General features: G+C 57.0%; 7 protein-coding genes and 2 non-coding genes across 9 annotated transcripts; 3 read left to right on the top strand and 6 right to left on the bottom strand.

Moving 5' to 3' along the window:
* Positions 1-1,001: 1,001 nt before the first annotated feature.
* Positions 1,002-1,702, bottom strand: MYCTH_2300501 (uncharacterized protein). The gene is made up of 3 exons (XM_003661242.1): positions 1,598-1,702; positions 1,297-1,497; positions 1,002-1,234 (listed from the first exon to the last, which is right to left on the bottom strand). The coding sequence occupies exons 1-3, from the start codon at positions 1,611-1,613 to the stop codon at positions 1,071-1,073; spliced, it is 381 nt and encodes a 126-aa protein (XP_003661290.1). The 5' UTR covers positions 1,614-1,702; the 3' UTR covers positions 1,002-1,070.
* Positions 1,703-2,882: 1,180 nt separating this feature from the next.
* MYCTH_t56 lies at positions 2,883-2,964 on the bottom strand. Its single transcript has one exon. It is a non-coding gene; the product is annotated as a tRNA-Ser (tRNA).
* Positions 2,965-3,061: 97 nt separating this feature from the next.
* MYCTH_2300500 (uncharacterized protein) lies at positions 3,062-4,589 on the top strand. Its single transcript, XM_003661241.1, has 2 exons — positions 3,062-3,278; positions 3,426-4,589. Exons 1-2 carry the CDS (start codon positions 3,234-3,236, stop codon positions 4,476-4,478), a joined length of 1,098 nt encoding a protein of 365 aa, XP_003661289.1. The 5' UTR covers positions 3,062-3,233; the 3' UTR covers positions 4,479-4,589.
* An 8-nt stretch (positions 4,590-4,597) lies between these two features.
* Positions 4,598-6,691, bottom strand: MYCTH_2089931 (uncharacterized protein; the record flags this gene model as incomplete). The annotated part of the gene is made up of 5 exons (XM_003661240.1): positions 4,598-5,737; positions 5,825-6,051; positions 6,106-6,118; positions 6,177-6,276; positions 6,370-6,691. 5 exons carry the CDS (start codon positions 6,689-6,691, stop codon positions 4,699-4,701), a joined length of 1,701 nt encoding a protein of 566 aa, XP_003661288.1. The 3' UTR covers positions 4,598-4,698.
* A 692-nt stretch (positions 6,692-7,383) lies between these two features.
* MYCTH_t55 lies at positions 7,384-7,465 on the bottom strand. Its single transcript has one exon. It is a non-coding gene; the product is annotated as a tRNA-Ser (tRNA).
* A 2,176-nt stretch (positions 7,466-9,641) lies between these two features.
* On the top strand, positions 9,642-11,518 carry MYCTH_2058064 (uncharacterized protein; the record flags this gene model as incomplete). The annotated part of the gene is made up of 2 exons (XM_003661239.1): positions 9,642-11,324; positions 11,435-11,518. The coding sequence occupies 2 exons, from the start codon at positions 9,642-9,644 to the stop codon at positions 11,516-11,518; spliced, it is 1,767 nt and encodes a 588-aa protein (XP_003661287.1).
* Positions 11,519-12,096: 578 nt separating this feature from the next.
* On the bottom strand, positions 12,097-14,625 carry MYCTH_66338 (Myo-inositol-1-phosphate synthase). The gene is made up of 4 exons (XM_003661238.1): positions 14,466-14,625; positions 13,475-14,375; positions 12,806-13,408; positions 12,097-12,696 (listed from the first exon to the last, which is right to left on the bottom strand). Exons 2-4 carry the CDS (start codon positions 14,218-14,220, stop codon positions 12,387-12,389), a joined length of 1,659 nt encoding a protein of 552 aa, XP_003661286.1. The 5' UTR covers positions 14,221-14,375; positions 14,466-14,625; the 3' UTR covers positions 12,097-12,386.
* Positions 14,626-15,074: 449 nt separating this feature from the next.
* MYCTH_87669 (uncharacterized protein) lies at positions 15,075-15,717 on the bottom strand. Its single transcript, XM_003661237.1, has one exon. It carries the CDS (start codon positions 15,274-15,276, stop codon positions 15,100-15,102), a length of 177 nt encoding a protein of 58 aa, XP_003661285.1. The 5' UTR covers positions 15,277-15,717; the 3' UTR covers positions 15,075-15,099.
* A 3,357-nt stretch (positions 15,718-19,074) lies between these two features.
* Positions 19,075-21,516, top strand: MYCTH_2116681 (uncharacterized protein; the record flags this gene model as incomplete). The annotated part of the gene is made up of 2 exons (XM_003661236.1): positions 19,075-19,120; positions 19,403-21,516. The coding sequence occupies 2 exons, from the start codon at positions 19,075-19,077 to the stop codon at positions 21,514-21,516; spliced, it is 2,160 nt and encodes a 719-aa protein (XP_003661284.1).
* Between the last annotated feature and the right edge of the window lie 1,779 nt (positions 21,517-23,295).

Raw genomic sequence — 23,295 nt, 5'->3', positions numbered from 1 at the left:
CCCCTCCCCCGGGAGAAGTTTTCTTGGACAGAGAAAGGAGACAGTGGGGGCGAAGGCGCGAAGTTCAGATAAGGTTGTCAAGAGCCTAGCGTGAGGGAAGACGAGGGCGAAGATGGGAGTTAATGTTATTAGAACCTTATATCAGGGGGCACTGGCTGTCTGCGGCAGCATGTTAGTTGGGGTCATTTTGCAGGGCGAAGTATCCTGGCGGCCCGAGATGAGACTGTCATCGTGCACGATAAACAAATATGTTTTCTCGGACAACTTTCTAAACATGATAGTAACAATTTGGCAGCCAAATACTTCCTAGTATATCCCTCGCGACTCTCGTTTTTTAGCGAGAAAAAGAGATGAGATCACAGGCATCCACGATGAAACGGGTCTTGAATTCCGCCTTCTACTCGGGTATCACATTTGGCAAGAATATACCAAAGGCTTTTGGCAACATCCAGCACATATTCTGTGTTTCTGACTTTTGGGCCGCTGTCTTCCCCAAGACAATTCCTCGAGACGCTCGGATAACCAGTGTACCGGAGGATTCAAAGTGAGCGACACGATCGGAGACTAGGTTGCGGCTTGTAGCAATGACGCTGGCGGACAAAACTGCTTCAAATGGTTGAACATCTGTAACAGGATGTTGGTATGGAATCCAACTTTAAACATGGTCTCGAAATGTGGCCCCGTCGCGGGCACAGGATCACGATTCCGTATTAGGCTGGAGTATCTTCTCTGGCCGAAACTTGATATACTATAATGATGCAGCCAGGGGTATTTTATAGGGACCTCGACACTTCCAACAAGATACACGACAGAAGCCGTCCGGAAGAAGGAAAGGAAAAGAATAAAACAAGGTGGGGCACTATTATTCAGTGGATTCCGCAGGTCTTCGGAGGCGGGCTGTCGTTCTTGGTTCCTCAAAGTCAAAGTCCTTGATCATGCCCCAGAAACAGCAATGCGATTGTTTGTGCCGCTAACAAGGTATTTCTTCGACAGGAGAATAAGGAAATGGTATTATACAAGAGAGTCGTCAACCGGTATCATTAAACCTCCTTTCGCCATTCGACCCATTTTTAAAGCTTGGCTTTGGTCTGAGCCTTCTTCAGGATGGGGTCGAGCTTGGTGGCCTTCATAACGTCGCCCTTGATCTTGAGCTTGCCCGACATGAAGAGCCGCTGAGCGTTGGCTTTCCCGGCGACGAGGGCACCAAAGTCGGACTCGGAGAGGGAGAGGGTGACTGCAGGTGGTCAGTGTCAGCAGATCTAATTGCGGCGTCGCCGAGGCCAGCCGTAAACGCACCGGTCGGCTTGTCACCAGGGCCCTTGCCAACAACGCCCTTGTTCTTGAGGTCGATGTGCCAGCTCTCAGTCTCGCCGGCAGCGTTTTTGAGGTTGAAGGCAAAGACGGCGTTGCCCTGCTTGATGGCATCCTTGCGGTCGGCCTCGCTGGCCTGGAGGGCATCGTTGATGGCGTCGAAAGCCGCCGACGAGGGGAACTTGTCTGCATGGTGTCAGCTTCTTTATCCTCGGGACCTCCCATTTTCATACGCCGGCTGGAAAGAATGGGCCAGCAGACGACGCGCGACACCAGTGAGGCCTACCGTTCTTCAGTGACATTGTGACGTGAATTGTCAAAAAAAGATTGGTCTGAGGCGTGGTTTTGTCGGGCGTGGTTTTGTCGAAAGAAGAAGGGCGATATTGGCGAAGTTGATGTTCTGGAGGAGAAAGTTACGCCAGGGGAGGATGGTGGGGGGTCTGATCCAAGTTTATATGCAGCTCGGGGGAAGATGGATGCTTAGGCCGCGCCGTCCGAATGCGATGACGCTGCGAGTGGTGCATGTGAATTTGAACCTCGGCGCATTCCCCTGCGACAGGCATTCAAGCCGGCGGGCCAAGCAGGGCGCCATGTGCGGCCGAGTTGGCGGGCCCACAGGGGCATCCTGACTCCCCACACGGGGAAGGCTGCTCCCCACACTCGTCTGAATCCAACCGCCAATTCACCAATCTCGGGATCTCTGGAACGGGAGTAGAGAATCAGGAAAGGGAACGTCAACTTAGCCTGCCGGCATCCATCCGATCCGCCCCGGATCCGTACCGAAGCTAGTGTACTGCCTTTACGGAACAGAAAGCTTCAATTGCCGAATGCAACAGCACGGTTGGGTGCTGGTCGCGCCGCGCCGGAAGGGTGGGAGCCACTTGTGGTTACGTGCTTACAGGTCGACAAAAACATCACCAGTGGTGATGCCACCGCGCCATTACCTGCATCATACCTGCCATAAGAACCTGCGGAACTGCAGTTATGCCAGGGCGGGCGGAGATGATAATTCCCTAGCTGCCATCATCTATGAGCCAGGTATTCCAAGGCAACCGAGAGGCTGGGGGTATGTTAATCTGAACGTTCGTCAAGCAAGCTACAGTCCTGCGAAGAATTACCACCTGATTTGCTCCGGTCGCTACGAAATCAAGCTCTACCCCAGGTCTCCGATTTTGAGGGGTTGTAGTGATTGGTGGGCTGAAGTTGGGGACTAAGTACTAAGTAGCTGAGGGATGCGAATACCTCCCCGTCTTTTGAGAAGGTGCCGGGAAGAAAGCAAGTCCTACAAGGTACCGGTCCAAGCGATTGGAAGGAAACCAGGATCCCGATGTGACCACGCTCTTTGTTGGTTTTTGTTTCTGCACTTGTTGGCGCACAGTACTTGCTTGAGGAAGGGGTATTAATTTAAGGCACTGAGTATTCGTTCCTTTGCTTGCAGCCAGCCAACTGAAGCAGATGGAATGCTCCTGCAGGTCGCTAACAGCATGGATGTGTGGAAGTGTAAGCCCGATAAGCAGTGGAGTCATGGAAAAGGCTGGAGAAGGGGAGAGAAAAATGATTAAAAAAGGATTCGACGTGGGCCTGATTCGAACAGGCGCTCCCGAAGGAACAAGATTTCTAGTCTTGCGCATTAGACCACTCTGCCACCACGCCTCGAAGAAGCTGGCTGTAAGTACCAGATTATTTTCGCTTCCCTCAGGCGAATGGGAGACGCTGGAAAGCTTCTACCTTGCGGTCCAGGGTTTCAGAGCCCAACCAAGCGCGAACTGATCTGACACTTTTCCTGGTTCGCCGGTCTTACCGGCGCCAACAATCGGTTCTCCGCTCCCCTTGTGACTGGCGGCTGCATCTACCTCGAAATGTTTTAGACTTTTAATGCCGGTTGTTAGAATCAAGACTGCAGAAAACCATCACCAGCAGCCATGTCAGCGCTTCTCTCGCTCCTGGGCTGGAGCTTCCTCCCCGGCGTACGCAACCCCCCCCCCCCCCTCTACCCCTCTCCTCCTTGCCTGACTTCTTATTGTCCTTTTTTTTTTTTTGGTTCCCTGTCCTCGCCGGATGGTACGAATATAAATAACAAGGGTAACTGACAAGAATTGACGTTCCATCAACAGCTCGTCACAGGCTGGACGCAGTCTCTCTATTACAGCATCACCATCCGCGCGGGCGACCCCAAGCCGCAACCGGGCACCCCGCGCTGGGCGGAGCACCGCCGGCGCATCCACATCGCCGTCGTCGCCCTCTACCTGCTCTACACCATCTACGAAGCCGACTACGAGCTCCGGCGCCAGGGCACCTTCTACACGGACCTGGGCGTGCCGCTGCACGCGACCGAGCGCGAGGTCAAGTCGCGCTTCCGCCGCCTCGCGGCGCTGCACCACCCGGACAAGGCCGGCGGCGCCGACGACGCCAACGCCTACTTTGTGCACCTCAAGACGGCTGCCGACACGCTGACGGACCCGGCCCGGCGGTTCGCGTACGAGCGCTTCGGCCCGGACGCCGTCGCCTCGTGGGCCCCGCGCTGCGTCACCGTCCGCGACTTCGTCATCCGCGGCGCCCAGACCCTCGTGCCCTACTACGCCGTCGCCGCCGTCGCCATGTACGGCCTCGGCCTGCTCGGCTACCTCGACTGGGGCCGGTACGAGCGCTGGCTGGTGCTGGCCGTCCTGTTCGTCTTCGAGGCCCACACCGTCACGCGGCCCGACATGCCCGGGATCCTCGACAAGGTGGTCAACCCGCTGCTGGGGAGGCTGCTGGGCCGCGCGCCGTATCTGCAGTTCCAGGCCATCGCGCTGGCGAGGAACCTGAGCGTGACGGTGTACATTGCGTTTTCCCAGATCGGGCCGCTGCTGTCGGCGGACACGTCGAGCGGCCAGGTGGTGGTGAGCGGGAGCAGGGGCGGCAACGAAGAGAAGGCGTTGAGGGAGGGGCTGGAGAGGTTAGAGATGACAGTCAAGAGGCTGGATGCGGATGCTACCAGGTTACTGGAAACGGAGCTGGCGCCTTTTGCCGGGGATGAGCAGATACGGAGTTCCATGTGGGCCAAGGTCAAGGAGTGGCTGGTTCAAAACACGATCCGCTCGGACCCTATGGTTCGGGATGCTTTGGGGCGGTCGTTTGCGAAGCGCAGAATCGACGCGCCGGCAGGGGCCAGAGGCACCCGGTAGCGTAGGCGTGTAAATTGAACCGTGATGACACCTTTTCCTAATGCAGATACTGTTTTTTTTCACCCCTTTTTCTTGACCACCTCAATCCTTCCAACAAATACTGTCGACCCTGTGTGTGTGTGTGTGTGTGTATATATTTTTGTGTGCGCCGAACCTGGACTCGCGAGCCCACAACGCCTATCCAACAATGCTCGATGAATACTGATAGGGAAAAGACACTCTACAACCTTTGCCTCCCCCTTGTTTCTATCGGAATCATACAGATGCCCACGAAGGCAGCCAAGATCAGCGCGGCCGAGAGATGCACCGGCGCCGTTGTCCCGTCCCCAGGCACCGTCGCAGCAATAATGGGCGCCATCAAGCCCGTCGCCCTGTTCAAAAAGCTCGCCACCCCGGTACCGGCCCCGCGGACCGGTGCGGGGAAGATCTCGGGCGTGAACGCGTACAGCACGCCGTACATGATGTTCTGCGCAAACGCCTCGACGCACGAGAAGACCAGCTGCGACGTCGGCGACTTGCCCAGCCGGACGAACATGAACAGAAACACGGCCGACACCAGCGTCGATATGGCCAGCGTGCCGCGCCGCCCAAGGAACGGCGACTTCATGTCGACCGAGTACGCCGCTAGCAGACTGCCGGGCACCCCGACGACGCTGGTGATGGCGTAGTTGCGGTACGTCTCGCCTGTAATCTCAGATGCCGGGATATCGCCCGTGTTGTCGCCGCCGCCGCCGCCGCCGCCGTTCCCGCCGTGGGAGAGGTATTGGGGAAGGAAGGCGTTGAAGAGAGGGTAGCCCAGCCCGATTGTAGCCCAGCTGAACCAGATCAGGGTCGTAGTCAGGCCGAGCTTGCGGGTATTAAAGAGCGGCCGGATGCGTTCGGCCGAGAAAGAGGCGAGCTTGTTCCGGATGATGTTCCTGGTCGAGAGACGTGTGTGGACGCGAGGGGCCGAGTCCTCGACTACCGCATCCAAAACCTCCTCGGTCAGCCAAGTCTTCTTGCCGTTTTTCAGCGCTATGCCTTGCACCACGGCAACCGCCTCGGCCTGTCGACCCCGCGATAGGAGGTATTTCGGAGACTCAAACATGTGAAAGAGGAAAAAACGGATGAGAAACATGACGAAGGTGATGATGCCGATTGTCCGGACAAAGTGGCGCCATCCTTGATCCACTGGCCAGTTCGCAATGAAGAACCAGGCAAAAAGGGACGAGCAGAGCTGACCAACCGGCCACCACACGGAGAGAAGGGTCAGCAAAGAACTGGAGGCGTCTGGGAGAAATTCGAGAAAGAGAGCGCCGTCTACGGGCAGGTTGCCACCAACACCAAAGCCCAGGACTGCATACAACAGGCATACGCCGGCCCAGCTCGACGCGTATGCTGCCGCAGTCCCGAAGACGCTGGTGATGAGAAGGGTTAGGTTGAAGGCTATACGCCGGCCCAGGATGTCTGAGCCAATGCCCCAGAAGAAGCTGCCGAGACACAAGCCGACAAACAAAGAAGACGTCGTGTAGCGGACTGACTTCTCTGAGACTCCAAATTCGGCCGAGAGAGAGGGAAGTGTAAGTGATACGCCCTGCGCTGGTCAGTTTCACTCAGGGCCTCTCGACACACAAGGATTCACACGTACCTGCATCCACAGGCTACGAGATTTGCGGTCAGTTATGGAGGACACAGCCCGACGGACTGGAGAGCACTCACTTATCGGCGAACCACCCAAACCCGCAAAGCACAAACAGCTGCCAGTTGTACCTCCCCATGCCGATATCCTGGATGGCCTTGTTGATGAGTTTCGACTTCACTATCATCATTTCGTCAGCTTCCCTCACCTGCTTGCCGACTTCCTGCTAGTGGAGCCGAGCTGGACACGAGAAAGCAATCGGCCAATACTCACTCTCGTAAGCCGTCCACTTCTCGCCTCTCCTCCCCCTCCGCACCTCCCTCCTCAGCCCTTCAATGCTGTACCCGGCTGCGGCATTGGTCATGACAAGCATAGCCGTGTCCCCCTCCTCGCCGTCCTTGTCTGCTCCGTCGTCGTCGTCGCCGTGGTCATCGCCATGGCCAGGTACCCCATCGCCCCGCCGTTCCCCGGACTCGGGTCGCGGCCGTAGCCGGTAGGAGTGGCTGTGCTGATGTGCCTCGTCGAGCGGGACCACCGCACTGGAGTAGTCGGCAGCCGTCTCGGAGCGGGGCCAGGTCCATGGGATGGAAATCATTCCGTTGACTCAATTCCGGCACTCCAGCTTCCCAAACAAACGAGACAAGATAGGCGAGACGGGATGTGTGGTTGTGAGAGAGCGTTTTAGAGGCCTTCGATGAAGTCCTGGCGTGGGTCGGGACGATCGAGCCGCGGGCCAATCATTAATTATTATTCCCAGGTGATTGAGCAAAAGCAAAAGCAGCACAGTGAGACAGTGAACGTCTTAGAGATGTTCAAAATTGAAGCCCTTGGTTGAAGACTGCCGCAGTTTGTCGCTAATCAATTACCACAGACCACTGAAGTCTAGATACTAATTGAGAAAGGGTGGATGAGAACCTGCCTGTAAACTTGACGGCGGTGGATGGATGAAAGTTTGAGAATCTGGACCTAACGGGAGCTGGGGTAAAGTACTCGAGTAGTGGGTTAATCAGCCCTGAACAAGCAGCTGAAAAAGGCCTATTGGGAACCGTCAGAGTACCTAAAATGGGTGGTCAACATGACTTGGGTCCCGCCAACCAATCAACCGAGTCAGCTTCCGCCACGCCGCGGGGGTTTCAGTAATTTGCACCTTCCGTGAAGTAATGCCATTCAGCAGATCAAATGGGATCGAGTCTTGAGTTGTTTGGGATGGACAGCGTAGTGCAATTAAAGAAAAACAAAAAAGACAGATGCAGACGCGACGACTCAGAGTCGACTGCTGGAGGGTTTCGACGTGGGCCTGATTCGAACAGACGCTCCCGAAGGAACAAGATTTCTAGTCTTGCGCATTAGACCACTCTGCCACCACGCCTGGTGCAAACTAGGGATTGTTCACGTGAACGCCTTTCCCGTTCTTGAGGCTCTCTTCAGGGATGAATTGAGTAAGTTTCTCGGCTGGTTTCTCGAATACCTACCCGACATCTAAATCGGTATCGCCTGGCCGGGGTGAGCCACACGTCCACCCCAAACAAGGGGGACTAGAACTTGATGATGTGATGGCGACTAAGCAATGAGCTTCTGTGATTCCGAAACAATTGGCTGTGTATCATTCTAAAAGTCCCTGGAATCTGACGGTGTGTTACCCTGCAGCAAAGAACCGGGGAACTGGCCGTCCCGAGAGCACGGGAGCGAACTCCACGGCACCGCAGTAGGAGCGCCCTGGGGGCCACAGCAGCTCGGACTTTTGAGTTCTGACTGTGCCGGGCTGCCGCGGCGGCCCCTGGTGCCCGAGTCAGCAGCGGGTCCAGCGTGGTGACGATCAGAAACGGCAGTTTTACATTTGTAGCGGGTTCTCATTTTCCAATCAAGAGAACGCACAGCACCGCGCATGTACGTACAAGGTATGCATGTAGATATGTACTGTACCTTATGTACACGAGTGCATGGAGTACTATGCAGACAATCTACTATGCAGACAATCATGTCAAAAGTCCGCGGTTCAAGATGGCGATTTGTGGAGCAAATCCCGCAAGCACAGTACCCTCCCTTTCGTAGCACAAGCCGCAGCCGTACTATCATGTCCGATTGGAACACGCACCTCCTATGCCACCTCCGAACTCAGCACGAACGTCGACGTCGGAAGCAGCCAAGTCGGGGCAGGAAGCTGACCACCTCCGAGTTCCCAACTCGCCTCAGCCGGATATCAAAACGCGCGGGATGACGGGGCAGCATCATCACTTGTAAGGGACGGCGCATGTCCGTCTCATCCCCGAGATGCGCTTTCGCAACCTTGACCCTTCTATGCAGTAGTTACGCAGTATGGAACAACTCCAGTGGAGACTCCAGAAGCGTCCAGTTCAAAAGTGCCTCGGTACGGAGTGCGTTCCCGGCCAAGAATATGGGGAACCCGGTCCCTAATGCGGGGAGTGTGGACTGTGGTCCCCACCCCTCCAATCGGCGAATAGCTCCCTTCCCGCGTCAGTCCAGCCGAACCCCTCCTGGCCTTGTTTGTCAACGCTGCAACCGTCCCGCGGGTTCAACCTTCACAGAACTTTTGTGGATATTTGGACTAAGCTGGCTTCATCTGGCATGGAAGATGGTGAGAATAACAAGTAGAAGAAGATGATGAAGAAGAAGAAAATAAGACGCAAAAAGGTAAACAAAGAGAATCTACTTATATCCATATATTGGCGTACGGAGGAGGGAAGCATGGAGATACTGCACTGGAATTGCCTATCAACTCGACTTCCAAGGTTGCCCATCTCTTTCGGGCAAGCACCTCGGACCGGCGTATCGGGACAGGGCAACCGCGCTCCAGCCACTCACACGGGGGTTTATGTTGGTTGATGCGGGGTCCTTTTGGAGGAGCTATTTGCTAGGCCATGGTAGATGGCTTGACCGATCGCAAGTACCGCAGTATGTACAGGCAAGCGATGGTGGGAAGAACGGCACCCCAACGTCGAAGGGTAAGGCTGATGAATAGTACTCCTCGGTACTAACGGAATGGTTAAAAGCATATCTCCCGCTCCCTCCTGCTTCATTCTGGGAATCTTTTTTTTCTTTTTCGTACCACTGGGCTGAATCACCATATATGAGTGTCTCTCATCGTGGTGATATTCTCCTGTGTGTTTAAGCCTTTGCATATCAACCAGTCTGGCTCGCTTCGCAGCCACGGGTCCGAGCTACCTTAGGTGCTCTCCGCAGTTCGTTAGGTATAGGGAAATAACTACCTACCTACCTACCTAAACGAGCCGTCTTCCTTCCTCTTTCATACTCTTCTTCATACTTACTACTACTAGTAGTACGCTCATCCAGGCTGCCAGGCCCTTCGCCCAACAGTAGCACCTTCCTCCCGAGGACTCACCAATTTGCTGTTGGGGCGTCGGTGTCATCCCCCAGTCAATTGACAATCGATACCGCTCGTATTGCAAGTTGCATTCCCTGGCTCTTTCCGAGCTTTCTACGGAGGTTACAGGGTACGAGAACTCGCACCGCGCTCACACAATGTTGTTGACCTCAGTGACAGCAAGCCACATCCTCTCTCCGCAATGGTTATCACCTCGCGCTGGTCGGTGCCCATTCCTCGCTGCTCCTTGCAGCAATGGATCTTTGGGTCGGCGTGCGGCCCGTTGCCGGACCACAAGGCCTTCATCGATCCGGAGAACCCAGACGCGAACTACTTGACCTTGGCCGACTACCGTCTGCTTGGGAAGCGCGTCGCCCTGGGGCTTCAGAAGGCCGGGCTCAACAAGGGCGATAGGGTGCTCATCTTCTCCGGCAACAACCTCTTCTTCCCCTCCGTCTTCGTCGGCGTCCTTATGGCCGGGGGCATCGTGACCGGAGCCAACCCGGCCTTCGTCCGCCGGGAGCTGGCATATCAGCTCAAGGATAGCGGCGCGAGCTTCCTGTTGGTCGCCGAGCACGCCGTGAAGACGGCCTTCGAGGCAGCCGCCGAGGCCGGCCTGCCAAGGGACCGCATCTTCGTCCTGGGGAGCAGCACCGTGCCCATCTCGCGGCTGGCTTGGGCCTCCTCCCCCGGTCCGGGCGCCGGGGCCCGCGTAGACGGCGCGCGCCACTGGACGGAGCTGCTGGCCGGCCACCCCGCCGAAGCCGACGCCTGGAGCTGGGATGAGCCCTCGGATCCGGAAGAGACCACTTGTTGCCTCAACTACTCGAGCGGCACCACGGGCGTGCCCAAGGGCGTCGAGATCAGCCACCGGTCGTACGTCGCCAACGGCGTCGGCGTCGCCTTCATGAGGAGGCTCCGCCCGGACTATGAGAAGAAGCAGAAGACGGACCGCGGGCTCGCCTTACTCCCTTTTTACCACGCCTACGGCCAGACCTTCTTCATCGCCAACTTTCCCCACCTGCACATCCCGGTCTACGTCATGCCCTCGTTCGACTTTGTCAAAATGCTCTCGTACATTCAGCGCTTCCGCATCACCACCCTGACCCTCGTGCCCCCCATCGTCGTCCTCCTCGCCAAGCACCCGGCCACCGGGGAGTACGACCTCTCGTCCATCGAGTCCATCGGCTGCGGCGCCGCCCCGCTGACCCGAGAGGTCTCCGAGGAGGCCGAGCGCCTGTTCCGGGAGCAGCGTCGCGACGGCGGCGACGGCGACGTGTTCATCCGCCAGGGGTGGGGCATGACCGAGTTAACGTGCACGGCCATGTCGTGGGACCCCAACACGCCGGTGCGCGCGTCGGCCGGCGTCGGCGAGGTCTACCCCAACTGCCGGGCCAAGCTGGTGTCGCTGGCGGACGGGCGGACGCCGATCGAGCGCGCCGGCGAGCGCGGTGAGCTCTGGGTGACGGGCCCGACGCTGATGCGCCGCTACTGGCGCCGGCCCGACGCCACCGCCGAGACGATCGTCGTCGACGCCGACGGCACCCGCTGGTTGCGAACCGGCGATATCGCCTTCGTCGACGAGTACAAGCCCGGCGGCATCTTCCACGTCGTCGACCGCGTCAAGGAGCTCATCAAGGTCAAGGGGAACCAGGTCGCCCCGGCCGAGCTGGAGGGTATCCTGCTCGACAACCCAGACGTCGCCGACGCCGCCGTCGTCGGCGTCACCATCGACGGGGAGGAGGTGCCAAGGGCCTACGTCGTGCGGAGCCCCGGTTCCGCCGCGACCGAGCAGGACGTGGCCAGGTGGATGGAGGGCAAGGTGGTGCGGTACAAGCAGCTCAAGGGCGGCGTCGCCTTTGTGGACGCCATCCCCAAGAATCCCGTAAGTCTGAATTTCTCTTCTTCTTCTTTTCCCCCCTTGTTTCCCCTAGTGAGGCGTTTTAGCAACTGGCGATCCCGTCGGGACTGACCCCCTCAACCTTACGCACGCAGTCTGGCAAGATCCTCCGCAAGCAACTTCGGGAACGCGCTCAAAAAGAGGTGGGCGACGCTGCGAAAATGACGTCGCGGCTCTGAGCCGGCATTCTGTGGTGGCATGTGTGACATATTTCCAGCCCCTCATCAATCTTGCCATCTGCCCCCCTTCTCCTTCTCCCCAAACATGCCACTTCTCATTCAACCCCACTCAGGATTACTTCTGCAAGGATCATAGGAGATGGAGCATGGATAGGCAGCACTCAGTTGTTTCCAGCATGTTTTGAGCGTAATTACATGGAGCTAAATGATATTCGTATATACAACATCACTCGCCTCCACTTGTGCTATGATCTAGTCGCGTTTTAACAGTCAAGCAAGGATGTTGGCAAACAAGCAACTGCCTTTCCCTCAGATTCAATCACGTAGCCAAGGCAGGTGCATGCACAGATAGATATGTAGTATGCGCAATTACCGTCTAAGAGGCGCGGGTTCTGGGAGGACTAGGGGAGGAGAGGAGGAGGGGGAAAAAAGGGGAAGGGAGGGAAGTGGGGAGGGGCTGCCAATGCCCCGGTTGAGGAGGGGTGCGGTCCGCCAGATTTCCCAGCATATCATGGCAGTTTGGTGAAAAGACATGCAGGCAAAGTTCCCAATCGAGGTAGAAGGTTCTGGAATGAAATGTGTGTAACGAGTGTCGTAACATGGACTATTCATTGGACTATCATTGGACTATTCTATGAGAATAATTCAACAAAAAGACCATCTGGATATCCACCCACCCAACCGTTTCATCCCGAGGCATAAAAGTCCATTGGCAAATCATGATGAAGCAGAAAGCCTCCCCAATCGGATACGAAACGAAGCGAAGCGAAGGCGCAGTGGGTCAGGTCGCTCCAAAATCTCATTGGTAACCTTTACTCACCTCACTGCGCAGCTGCTGGGCAGCCGCGAGTGCCAGCCACGAGGCAGCCTAGAACAGCTTGTGCTCCAGAGTCATGTCCGACTCGGGCTCCAGGCCGACAACGGCGCGGAAGATATTGGCCAGGGCGGCGCGCTGCTTGGCCAGGGCGTTGACGACCGGAGTGCCGGGCGGGGTCAGAGGAGCCTTGAGCATGTAGCTGAGAACGCTGAGCACGCTGTGGAAGCTCTTGTAGCCCTTGGCACTCTCGGCCTCGTCCGAGTGCAGCCTCCACTTGAGGCGGGTCATCAGCTCAGTAACCACGACCAGGTCGATGATGAGCGGGGAGGCGAGCAGCGAGTCCTCGCAGACATTGGACATGCTGTGTGGAACAAGTGGGTTAGCAGAGACACACACACAGACACACACACACACACACGGCGATGGGCCGGTAGTAATAAATAGCAGCGTGGTGGTGGTGTTGCACTTACGAAATAGTCTGGTGGCCACCGAGGAAGATCTCGGCATGGTACTCGTCCAAGGCGCGCTTGCTGTCGCCAACGGCAGGGACGTACTTGATGACGACGATGTGGTCGGGGTGCTCGTCCTTCTTGTAAAGGACGGTGTTGGCGGCGACCATGTCATCGACCACGTTGGACTTGGAGATCTCCTTGGAGCGGAACTGCTTGTGCGAGCTCAGGTTCTTGCCGTCGTTGTTGCCGAGGTGGTTGTAGCTGGCAATCGAGGTGAGCTTGATGCCGGCGTTGATGAGGAAGTCGACCAGGGCCGACTTCATCTTGGTCTGGCCGGACTTGAAGTCGTCACCGCCGATGAAAGCGCCATGCTTCTCGGCAAGCTCGATGCAGCCGGGAACGAAGGTGTTCTGCGGAGAGCCGTTGATGAAGGGGGCGTTCTCCAGGATGGAAGCGACGGCGAAGACGGTCGAAGGAGCAACCTCCTCGTGGCCGTTCTTGATGGCGTTGAGCAGGTTGTCGGCCGTGTCATTGACACCGGGGATGATGTCGGCGTAGCGCTCCGTGTTGGCAGTCCACTGGACGATGACCTTGTCGAGGCCGTTGGCAGCCTTGAAGTCGCTGTTGGCTCGGTTAGGACCCACATGTCACAATCGGGGTAAACGCCAAGACTCGGCTACAACGTACCGGATATCCTTGCGGATTTGCTCCACGTGCTCCCAGCAGGCCTTGGAGCCGGGGATCAGGTTGTCGGCCCGGTCTTCCTGGTTGGCGGCAATGAAGTCAGGGTAGTAGATGCTGGGGAGCGGGACCATCTGGGCCATCTCCTTGCGGACGAGGTTCTTCAGGGACGGCTCCAGGACCTGGGCGCGGTCCATGGCATCGGCCAGGTTCAGGCCGCTGATATCCCAGCCGCCAATGACGAGGTCATTGGGGTGGATCATGGGCAGGACGTCGTGGAAGGGAATGTTGACCTCCTTGCCGGTCTTGGCGTCAGTGCCAAGCTTCAGGGTCGAGCCCATGATGACGGAGCCGTAGTAGTTGGCAGCCTGGCGTCCGTTGCGCGTCTCCCAGACGAGGCCGCGGCGGTTGGCAATGATGCCGGCGGTGATGGTGCTACCGTTGTTGCCACCCCAGCCGACCAGCATGACGCCGACCTTGGGGATCTTGGTGTCAAGCTTGAAGTCGTAGACCGTCTCCTTCGGGGTGACCACGCGGGTGCCATCCTCGCGGTCGGTGACCTCCGTGGTGCGGTAGGTGTACGTGGAGCGGATCTCGTTGTCAGTGTACACCACGTTGGGGGAGTTGACAATGAACTTGGGGCGAGCGGCCGAGCCGTTGGCAGCAGTGCCATTGGCCGCAGCGCCATTGGTAACGGTGTGGTGTCCACCACCGTTCGCAGTGGCCGCGTCAATCTCAGCGTGCGGAGCCATGTTGTTTTGTTGTTTGTTGTTATTTTGCGAAGAGTCTAAAAATCAGCTATTCCTGCCGTTTGTGGCAAATATCGAGACTTTATTCAGTCTGGATCGAGTCCGCTGCTCCTCCGGATGAGGCAGAACAACGGGCCCCTGCGAACGGGTGGTGGACCCTGTAGCCATGGTTAGCGGCTGTCGTGCGGGAAGAGAATCTGGGGACGAGAAAAGATGATTAAGAGCATTGTGCTCGCGAGCGTGCTTACGAGTTGAGAAGATTAGAAAACGTCTTGACGACTAGGTCGACCGCAGCTCGGGAGCGCGATCGGTTTATGGGGTGATGATGAGTTGGAGTGAGGTAATGGGAAGGTGAGCACGAGGTGCTGATGGTTTTGATCGAATTGGCAATTGTCTTCGAGTTCGAAGGCAGGTTGTCTTGACAAGTGGAAAACTCAATCGGCAGGAACGGGGAGAGAGCGCATTCCTTTATACCCTGAACCCGGAACGCTAGCAGCAAGATTCCAACAACCCTCCCGGGGCGGTGAACGACGCGCTATCTTCATCCCACCTGCATTTTGGCTCCACGTTTCGGGTCCTCTCGGCCGCCAAGGGCTCACTTCTCAGGCGAGTCGAAAGGCGGGTCCATTACTGCAGTGTTTGTTGTCGAATTGGCTGCGGTGGCCGTCATAGGACGAGCCGTCCCCCTCCGCAGCGGCATATCGGCCGAAAAAAGAAAAAAACCCATGTAACCCACCCGGATCGCGGCTCGAAAGGCGCGCCCGTCGCATTGACGAATTGCTGATTGTGAATTGAGGCAGTGCATGCGGTCGTTTGAAAATCGATCGAAAGGCTTCTAGCGACGTCCACCCCGCTATGCCCCTCTCCCTTCTGCGAGGTTCATTAGCGTAGTGTAAAGGAGCAACGCCGCACAATGCGCGGGGGTGGGCCAGCCTCCCGACCCCGGGGTTCGCTGATTGGTCGCCGACCTGGTCGGAGCACAGCAGCCGCGCGAGGACCGGTCTTCTCCGGGGACGGCAGAGCTGGGGTTCCCGAAGGCGGAGCCGGGCCACGTCTCATGTTGTCTTCTGATGTTAAGGCGACACCCGCCTCTCATCTTCGACACGTACTTCGTACGTTGTTGATCATGCCCGCATCGAGGCGCAAGAGTGCCAGCGAAGAGGTGCGCCCTTCAGATGGCCCCCCTCTGAACTCGGGACTCGGCAAGAAGGCTGAGCATTGGCGTTTGCCAGCCGGATGCCGTGTGCTGTGCGTTGTTGGACCCTATCACCCTTTTCGCTGACGGGGCGGACGTCCGGTTGAGCCGCGGTGGGTCCATGACCGGCAGCGTCGTGGCCTGCCAAGTGAGAATCCTCGAGAAAGATCGGATTTAGTCCCGTCCTCGGTGCTCGATGGTGGAATGGCCGACATCACCTTACAATTTCAGATACGGCCACATTATTGGTCAGCTCAATACCGTCGCGGAACACGTTGGCCAAATGCATCGTCCTCGGTGATATTCACGCACCCGATGGAAAGAGATGGAAGAAATGGAATGCTTGCCCACACCACGGTCCGTCCTCTGATCCGTCGAACTAAGGAGGTCTTGGCCTCCAAAGTGCTCACTGCGGGTGCGCGCGGGGGGAGAGGGGAGAGGGGCAAACCAGGAGGCGAACATGCAAAATGCCGGTTCAGAATTTGCCAGATTCACAGATTAGCACCACGACAAGCTACAATGGGGAGTGTTAAGAGGCACCTTTTTGGCAAGCTGAGGTCCCACTAACCTTACATGATCTGAAAGACGATTCGCTGAGCATGTGGTCGTTTATTATGTATACTAATAAGCTTCAGTCCTCCACGGTCCCGGACAAGAAACGCATCTGCGAGTATGTACACTACGGATCCGTACTGTCCATACATACATCCCGCGTTCCTGATCCGTAGGACTGGCAGGACCCCCGCCACTGGTGCATGGTATGTACAATGCAGCGCTGCGGAGGCTGACTTGCAGGTTTCCGATGATGGCCTGCTCTACGCAACTAGAGGTTGGTAAGTTTCACTGTCCGTTTCACCAGAGGCTGCAACACGACTCATCGAGACGCAAAGCATATAACGCCGTCCTATTTTTCCATTGTAAGCATGCAGAGGTGGCTCGGCGGAAGGGGAAGAGAGGAGAGAGAAAGAGGGGGGGGGGGGGGGGGGGAAACGAGGAGGAGCAGGCGGAAGAGCGGGAGGGGGCGAGGTTGCATGAAGGAGGCGGTCTTTTTGGTGCAGCCCGTGACTAACCAGGTTATTACCGTGGTCGATTGAATGTATGTAGTGTAATAGACTTCTTGTCCCGAGGGTCTGCGGTTGATAATCGATAGCGTAATGTCGTGTGCACCAGAGGCTGGTGTCGACGGCAGGCAGTTGATCTCAGGTGTGCGCAAGTGACGACGATTTGATGGTCTTTTGATCAACGGCTGACGCCCCGCTTGAGACATGAAGTCGGCCTTTGGATGGGGCGGGCCATGACAACCCCTCCATGATTTGCCGCCGCACGGAGCTCTGATAGAGGGTGACCAGCCAATAGCCGGCTTAGGTGACCTTCCCACCTCAACGTCGGGTCAACCCGGCGAAACCTCAATGAAGCGCTGTCAGACCAGCTTAGTCTATACGACCAGTTTATTCTATACAACTAGTTTATTCTATACACTAACAAAGACGGATGCGGTGAAGGCGCATCTCCAAAGGGGGGATCTCAACCTTGCGTGACCCGTTCGGCACTCGGCATGGCAATTGCTCAAGTTTCCGTTCGCTAGGTGCACTGTCGCGCCCAGGTTGTCGCGAGCGAGCGAGCGAAATGACGAGGAAGGGAGTTTGACGTTCTGGGTGCGACGGCTTTGGCCAGACACTCGCCACACAAGGGTGTTCGTGCGTCCGGCCGCTTCTCTCCAGACCAGTGTAAGATGGCAGGGGAGCCTGGCTTGGCAGGGGGGTCGCTTGGCATGGCAGGTGCCGGTGCATGCGTGATCATTGGATGCGATTTAAAAGTTGTCAGGGGGGACAAATCTCGTAGTGTACTACGGAGTATGTAGACGACAACGCTATCGAACGTCCAACAACGATGAGGCCTGGGTGACCACAAGCAACTGGAAAGGTGAGGTAGCGGTTTCCCAGCGCGAAAATCCGGGCAATGGGAGGGTTCCAGCGTTCAAAGCCCTCGAAATTGCGTGGGGACATCAGCATCGAACCTAGTGTACAGACCGCCCGCCAATGCCGAAAGCGGCAATTCGACTACGGAGGACACTGGTGTAACCTCATGTCGGGGGAATCGTTGACTAGTGCAACCCGCCCGACCGTGCCATTGCTGTCACGTCTGCGGCTGGCTCGAGATTGAGGGAAGAATGACTATGTTCACACTAAAAAAAAAAAAAAAAAAGCGCTTAACCCCGCCGAACTTGAGGCGTGGGAGAAGCTGGGAACCGTCTCGTAGTGCAGCGCAAACTACCTAGGCATGTAGAGAATGGCAACTGACCGTACCGTATTTAGGCGGTGGTTGCTCGACAGTTCGCGTTCGGCCATTGGACGAATTGGAATTGAAGCTGCTGCAAGGTACCCGCCAACAGCCGAAACGTGAACTGGTGTGTGTTGATCGATAGCGCTGTGGGGCCCAGAAAGATTGCGACAAGCCTCTCGCGACATGGAAGGCAGCCTGTGGTTTCTTTGATCGCGTTGCATAAGGGAGCTAAATTTGCCGAACGTGGGCATTGCAACGGCGAAGTGGAAGGCGCCGAAATGACGACCGGAACAGAAGCTGCCTACAGGCTGCCTAGTGTACAGGCTGCCAATTTTACCCACCACCTCTTCAGCGGGCTCAGCGGGCTAACCAGCTTCGTTCCTTCCTGCGGCGCCCTCCCTCACCGCCGGTGGACCACAAGTTTCTGATTGCCATCTGGGGATCGATCACGGCGCCCGTAACAGATCGGGATTAGCCCAATGCAAGGCGCGCGGGCCATCTGCTCGCTCTCTCCTGGTCAGAGGACTTCGGCAACGCTACAACGCTTCAACAAGACTGGACGGCGACCTTGGCTGTCAGGGGCCTGTCTGGCTTGATCCTCGCTCCATCTGTGCACATCGCGCACATCAGCAGCTCTCCGTTCACCCAAAGCGGGGAGGCTCGGCACGAGACCCCTGGGACGGCCACCGAAACTCCCCTCATCGCCCGTCGCTGCAGAGGCCGGGGCCAGGGTCGGTGTGTAGTGTAGTGTAGCGGCCTAGCTTCCTCCCCGTGGGCTACTCGCCCGGTTCTCCCTCTGGGACACGCTTGCATCTCGCATCTGCACCGCGACGGCCAACTTCAATCCAGACTTTCGAGACACGATCCGCAACAACATCAACTTTCTGTCTTTTCCCCCGCAAGATTGTCTCTGACGTCCGGCCGGTTCTTGAACGTCGCACAGCCGGGCTTGGCACGTTCTAGACTCGTTCTCTCCCAAGGCCCTGTTCGTGTAAAACCACCCCCAGGGCCCCCCACCCCGGCGCGCCGTTGGATCCTGCCCGATTTCTCCTGCCGGTAGAACCCACCGTCCGAGCGGTTGCTCAGACTAAATCGTTGCCCGCGACGTCCCAGTCCTGTTTTGGGATATTGGACCTCTAAACTCGACAAAAACAGAAGACCAACGACGGCTGATTCGATTTTCTGGGCCGAGCTGAACGAGTGCCGGTCCAAAAGACGACAGCAGACGCTCCCCGGTGACAAGGATTAAGGGTGACGAGGAACGCCCGGGGAGCAGGTCGACTTGGAGAACTCTTACGCCCGCTCCCCGATCAACCTAGTTCTAGCGCCGTCAATCGCGAACCGCTGAGAAGGGCCCGAGAAGCCCATCATATCCGAAAATGGCAGCAGTAGGCAGGGAGTCGCGCTTCATGCCGACGGTGAAATGTTCGACCTGCGGTTCCCAGGTCGAGATCTCGTTGATGGGCGAGCATATCTGCGCGGGATCGGGATCCCCTGCGGAGTGTATGGCATTGGCACCTCCCCTCCTCTACGATTCTTTGCCTGCTGCTGACATGCTCTTTAGCTACGCCACCACTGCCCGCGGCCTCGTTGTTTGGGAGGCTGTTACCGGCTTTCAGCAACCCATTGGCACCGAAACAAGAACAGCCCCGATCCCCCCCTCAGGTTGATACGTCGGCAGCAAGTACGCATGACCCATCTCGGGAGTACAGGGCCTTGCTAACCTCGGCACAGATCGCGCATATGTGGCTCCAAGTGAGCTCACGCCCGTCAGTCAAGAGAGCGGCTCCCAGAGCGGTGTGTCACCCCAGTTTCCGAATGCACAGCCGGATACAGGCAAGACAGACGGATCGTCTGCCCCCGGCATCGCGAATAACTCGTCGACTCCGCCACAGTCAGCAAGGCCTGGTGGGTATGGAGGACTCGACGATGATAGCGATTATGAGGACGCGGTACCTCAGACCAGCGCCTCAGAGCAGGAACCGAATATGACGGACCGAATGGACGCCGCGAAAGACCGCTTGGATGTGGACCGTCGACCCTCGGCGCCTGGCTTTGGCCCTAACCATGGCGGACCACCTGGAAATGGGAGCGAGCGCCCTAGCACTTCGGCCTCCTCCAACATCAGTAGCGGCTTGGGAGGTGGGATGATGTCGAATCCACAAAACGGGAACGGGAGGTTTATTCCCTATTCAAAACCACCGGAACAGGCCCTCGAGCCGCCTCGCACGCCGAACAGATCTGAGACTTTTCCTCGGCCTAACGATCGTTTTGGAACCCCGGCTCGCACCCCTTCCGCGCCGACGCCCTCAGCGACGCTGCATCCCGATCGTCAGCAACCTCCCCTGGGTTCGCCGGGTGCGCCGGGTGAGCGGGATCTGATGGCGAACGACAGGCCGAGGAGACCAAGCAGAGGTCCAGATACGTCTCGGCCACCGCCGCCCCGAACCAATGCGGTCCGGCCCAGCACCCCTGGTGTACCAACAATCAACCTCGCCGAGGAATTTGGCATCGGAAACCCTTACCACAACTCGTCGGAGTCGACATCATCCACAAACTCGTCGGCAAATAGTAGCCAACCGGAGCGTCGGCCGAGCCAAGCGAGCCAGGCTAGTTCACGGACCAGCCCGCCCAGGTCCCTAGCGTCATCCAGGGGGGGGACAAGCCCGTCCGATGGGCCGAATGTTAACAGCTTGATGACGGATATCAAACACTCCATGGATGAGATGAGATCGAAACCACCAGCACCAGCCCCCCTCAAGCTGCCACCGAGAGGTATGTTTCCTAAAGATCGGCCGTCGCCCTTGAGCGCTCGGCCACCTCGCACTGGTGAACGAGGCTATGACCCGCGTATCGACCCTGCAGTCCAGAACCCGCGCCTGGCTAAGGGGAGGTCCCCTCTTCCCGCTCCGATGCCTGATACATCCCTGCAAACCGGCCTCAAGATTCAGCCACCCAACGATGTCCTCTCCCCGAGCACCCCCGGCCTTCCCTCCCCAAGTTGGACCGGCTCGCCAGAGCGTGGCCGACCGATGGGTGACAGGCGCCCTTCTCAAGCTCATCCGGAACCACAACCATCACCGCAATCCCGGGCACCGCCACAACGGCGATCGCCGCCAGAACGAGGACCAGAACGGGTCCCAGAACGAGTTCCAGAACGAGTTCCAGAACGAGTACCAGAGCGAGTACCAGAGCGAGCCCCCGAACCCACCCGCTCCCGCTCCCGCTCCCGCTCCCGTCCACGTGAGCCAACTTCCACCTCAGTCCGGGGCAACTGCAAAGCCTGCAACCAGGCGATCACGGGCAAGTCCATCTCGAGCGCCGACGGCCGCCTGACGGGCCGCTACCACAAGAGCTGCTTCGTCTGCACCACCTGCCTCCAGCCCTTCTCGTCTTCCACATTTTACGTGCTCGACGATAAGCCGTATTGCGAGTTGCACTACCACAAGCTCAACGGCAGCCTCTGCGGTAGTTGCGGCAGGGGCATCGAGGGACAATATCTCGAGGACGAGTCTGCGGTCAAACACCACGTGGGCTGTTTCAAGTGCGGCATGTGCAGAATGGCGTTAAGGGATGGGTATTTTGAGGTCAATGGGAGGGCATATTGCGAACAGGACGCTTGGAGACTCGCTGGCGGCGGGATGAATGGCGGCCCTCCTCACCCTCCAGGTCCTGGTGGAATGGGTTTCCGTCCGCCGCACATGGGCCCGCCAGGAGGACCGAGAGGTCCCATGGGTGGTGGCTACAACCCTAGCCGACTCGGCCCGATGGGACAGAGGCCAAGAATGGAGAAGAGGATGACGAGGCTGGGGATGATGTGAGGGAAAAGATCACACGCATATTACCGGCTTATCGATCTGCCGACGACGACCTCAACAATATCTCGCACGCGAAAGCCGAGTTTGGACGCGTTGAAGACGGGGCCGATGCCACCGTCTACATTTCTCGGACCGGTTCACCACAACGCTTGCTAGAAGATAATTCCTTTGTTTAACTTTTTTTTCTTTTATCTCGTTTGCTCTTTTATTCTCGATACCCCGGTTCAATCTTGGTACTTCATGTATTCATCAGATTCGGACCAGCGTTTCTTTGCATCTCTCCTCTATCTTCACGGTCCGGCACTTGGAAGATTGGAGATAATTGGAACAGGCGGTCGGGAAAACTCCACCACCGCTATCATTGGAGGAATTTTAAGGGGTATATGTTTATTTTTTACCAACACACCTCGCTTGTGGATTCAAAAAAGGGGTTGGCAGCATTCGGGATTTTTTGTTTTTGTTTTGGCGTTTCGCTGTGCAGCGGCGTGGGCACCGGGCGCGTTTTAAATGGGCTCGGGACAAAAAGGGGCGTCTTCGCATGCATGCCCGTCAGATCGTGTTCTACGTTTTGACGATGTGGAAGCATGAAGACAGCCGAGACGCGGGAATTAAAATGATCTTGGCGTTAACATCAAGGGCTGTATTTTGTATAACTAGTGGTAGTACTTAATGTCTACTTTCCGGGAAAGAAAATCAGACCATTTGGACCTGCGACGGTTACATCCAGTCGTCTGCCATAGTGCGCGGTATGGAGATGGTTTATGCTGTTCGGGAACGATGTTTGTTTCGTCTTATCCCGCTCGGATTCACTGTGGTACGGAGTTGCGTCTCGCAAACAGGGAGAACAAAAAAGGCAGTTGAACAGGGTTCGTCTTGGCAGAATATGCACATAGTGCATATACACGGTCGTTTCATAAACCTTGAACGTCTTTGATAAGGGATTCCGCACTCGACGATTGTGTAACACGGATCGTCTTGACGACCAGGCTCGAACGAGTCCCGTCGGATATTCTAGAACAATGCCTCAAACAAAGACGTCCAAAAAGAAGCAGCATCGGGCATAAGGATAACCCTCGTTTCGCACACCAGGTCCGAACTCGCTCTCGACAGCAAGCGAACCCGCCCCCCTTCTGGGCGCCTCATGTCCGTCACATTATGCTTTGGCTCGACGGCCTGGCTAGTTTAGTGCCTTTTAAAGCCAGGATTGGCTGCGGCTCTCTTAATTGCAACATATCAGATGCGGATCGGATTGGCTGTGCCCAGGTGCCACGTTCTAGCCATTTTCAGAACCGAGACCTCAAGAGTTTGGAAAGGAACGGCGGCTACGTAGAATCTTAGTACACCGGTCCAAAAGCCCCTTGGCTCGACGATCTACGCGCGACTTATCAAAGGTGCCGGGGAGGGGCTTCCAGGAATGGTGAACGAGAAATGGGCTCGAGTTTACATAATGGGTTTGGGGTCGAGGGAGGTAGGATACTAAGTGACTGTAACCCTATCATCTTGCAGGGATCTAATTAAAAAAGCCGGCATACGGTTTGTATCTGTCGGTGATGGTGCTTCTGTAGTGTACAAGCATGTACACCGTACTCTACTAACTCCGGAAAACTCGCAACGGCCGAGATTTGCCGTGGTTAGTTAATGCAAAGTGCTTAGTAGGTTCATTGTCATGCCAAATAAACTTTTTGGTACGAATCTTATCCGTGCTTGGCGGATGTTACATGCAAGCAGTTGACCAGGGGCTCGAACTTCAGTCTCTCGGTCGCACAGGAAACGGCAGTTAGT

The sequence above is a fragment of the Thermothelomyces thermophilus genome, chromosome 2 (genome assembly GCF_000226095.1).
Source record: "Thermothelomyces thermophilus ATCC 42464 chromosome 2, complete sequence".
NCBI classification, from domain to species: Eukaryota; Fungi; Ascomycota; class Sordariomycetes; order Sordariales; family Chaetomiaceae; genus Thermothelomyces; species Thermothelomyces thermophilus.
Note: the sequence above shows the minus strand (reverse complement) of the source record. Positions and strands in the feature narration are given on the sequence as shown.

Coding starts and splice junctions, on each gene's coding strand:
- MYCTH_2300501 (XM_003661242.1), bottom strand. Junction 1,235..1,296: donor CCCTGGTGACAAGCCGACCG/GTGCGTTTACGG, acceptor GACCACCTGCAG/TCACCCTCTCCCTCTCCGAG.
- MYCTH_2300500 (XM_003661241.1), top strand. CDS start 3,234: ATGTCAGCGCTTCTCTCGCTCCTGGGCTGGAGCTTCCTCCCCGGC. Junction 3,279..3,425: donor GCTGGAGCTTCCTCCCCGGC/GTACGCAACCCC, acceptor TTCCATCAACAG/CTCGTCACAGGCTGGACGCA.
- MYCTH_66338 (XM_003661238.1), bottom strand. CDS start 14,220: ATGGCTCCGCACGCTGAGATTGACGCGGCCACTGCGAACGGTGGTGGA. Junction 13,409..13,474: donor CAAATCCGCAAGGATATCCG/GTACGTTGTAGC, acceptor CCGAGCCAACAG/CGACTTCAAGGCTGCCAACG. Junction 12,697..12,805: donor GGTGGCCACCAGACTATTTC/GTAAGTGCAACA, acceptor TGTTCCACACAG/CATGTCCAATGTCTGCGAGG.
- MYCTH_87669 (XM_003661237.1), bottom strand. CDS start 15,276: ATGAGACGTGGCCCGGCTCCGCCTTCGGGAACCCCAGCTCTGCCGTCC.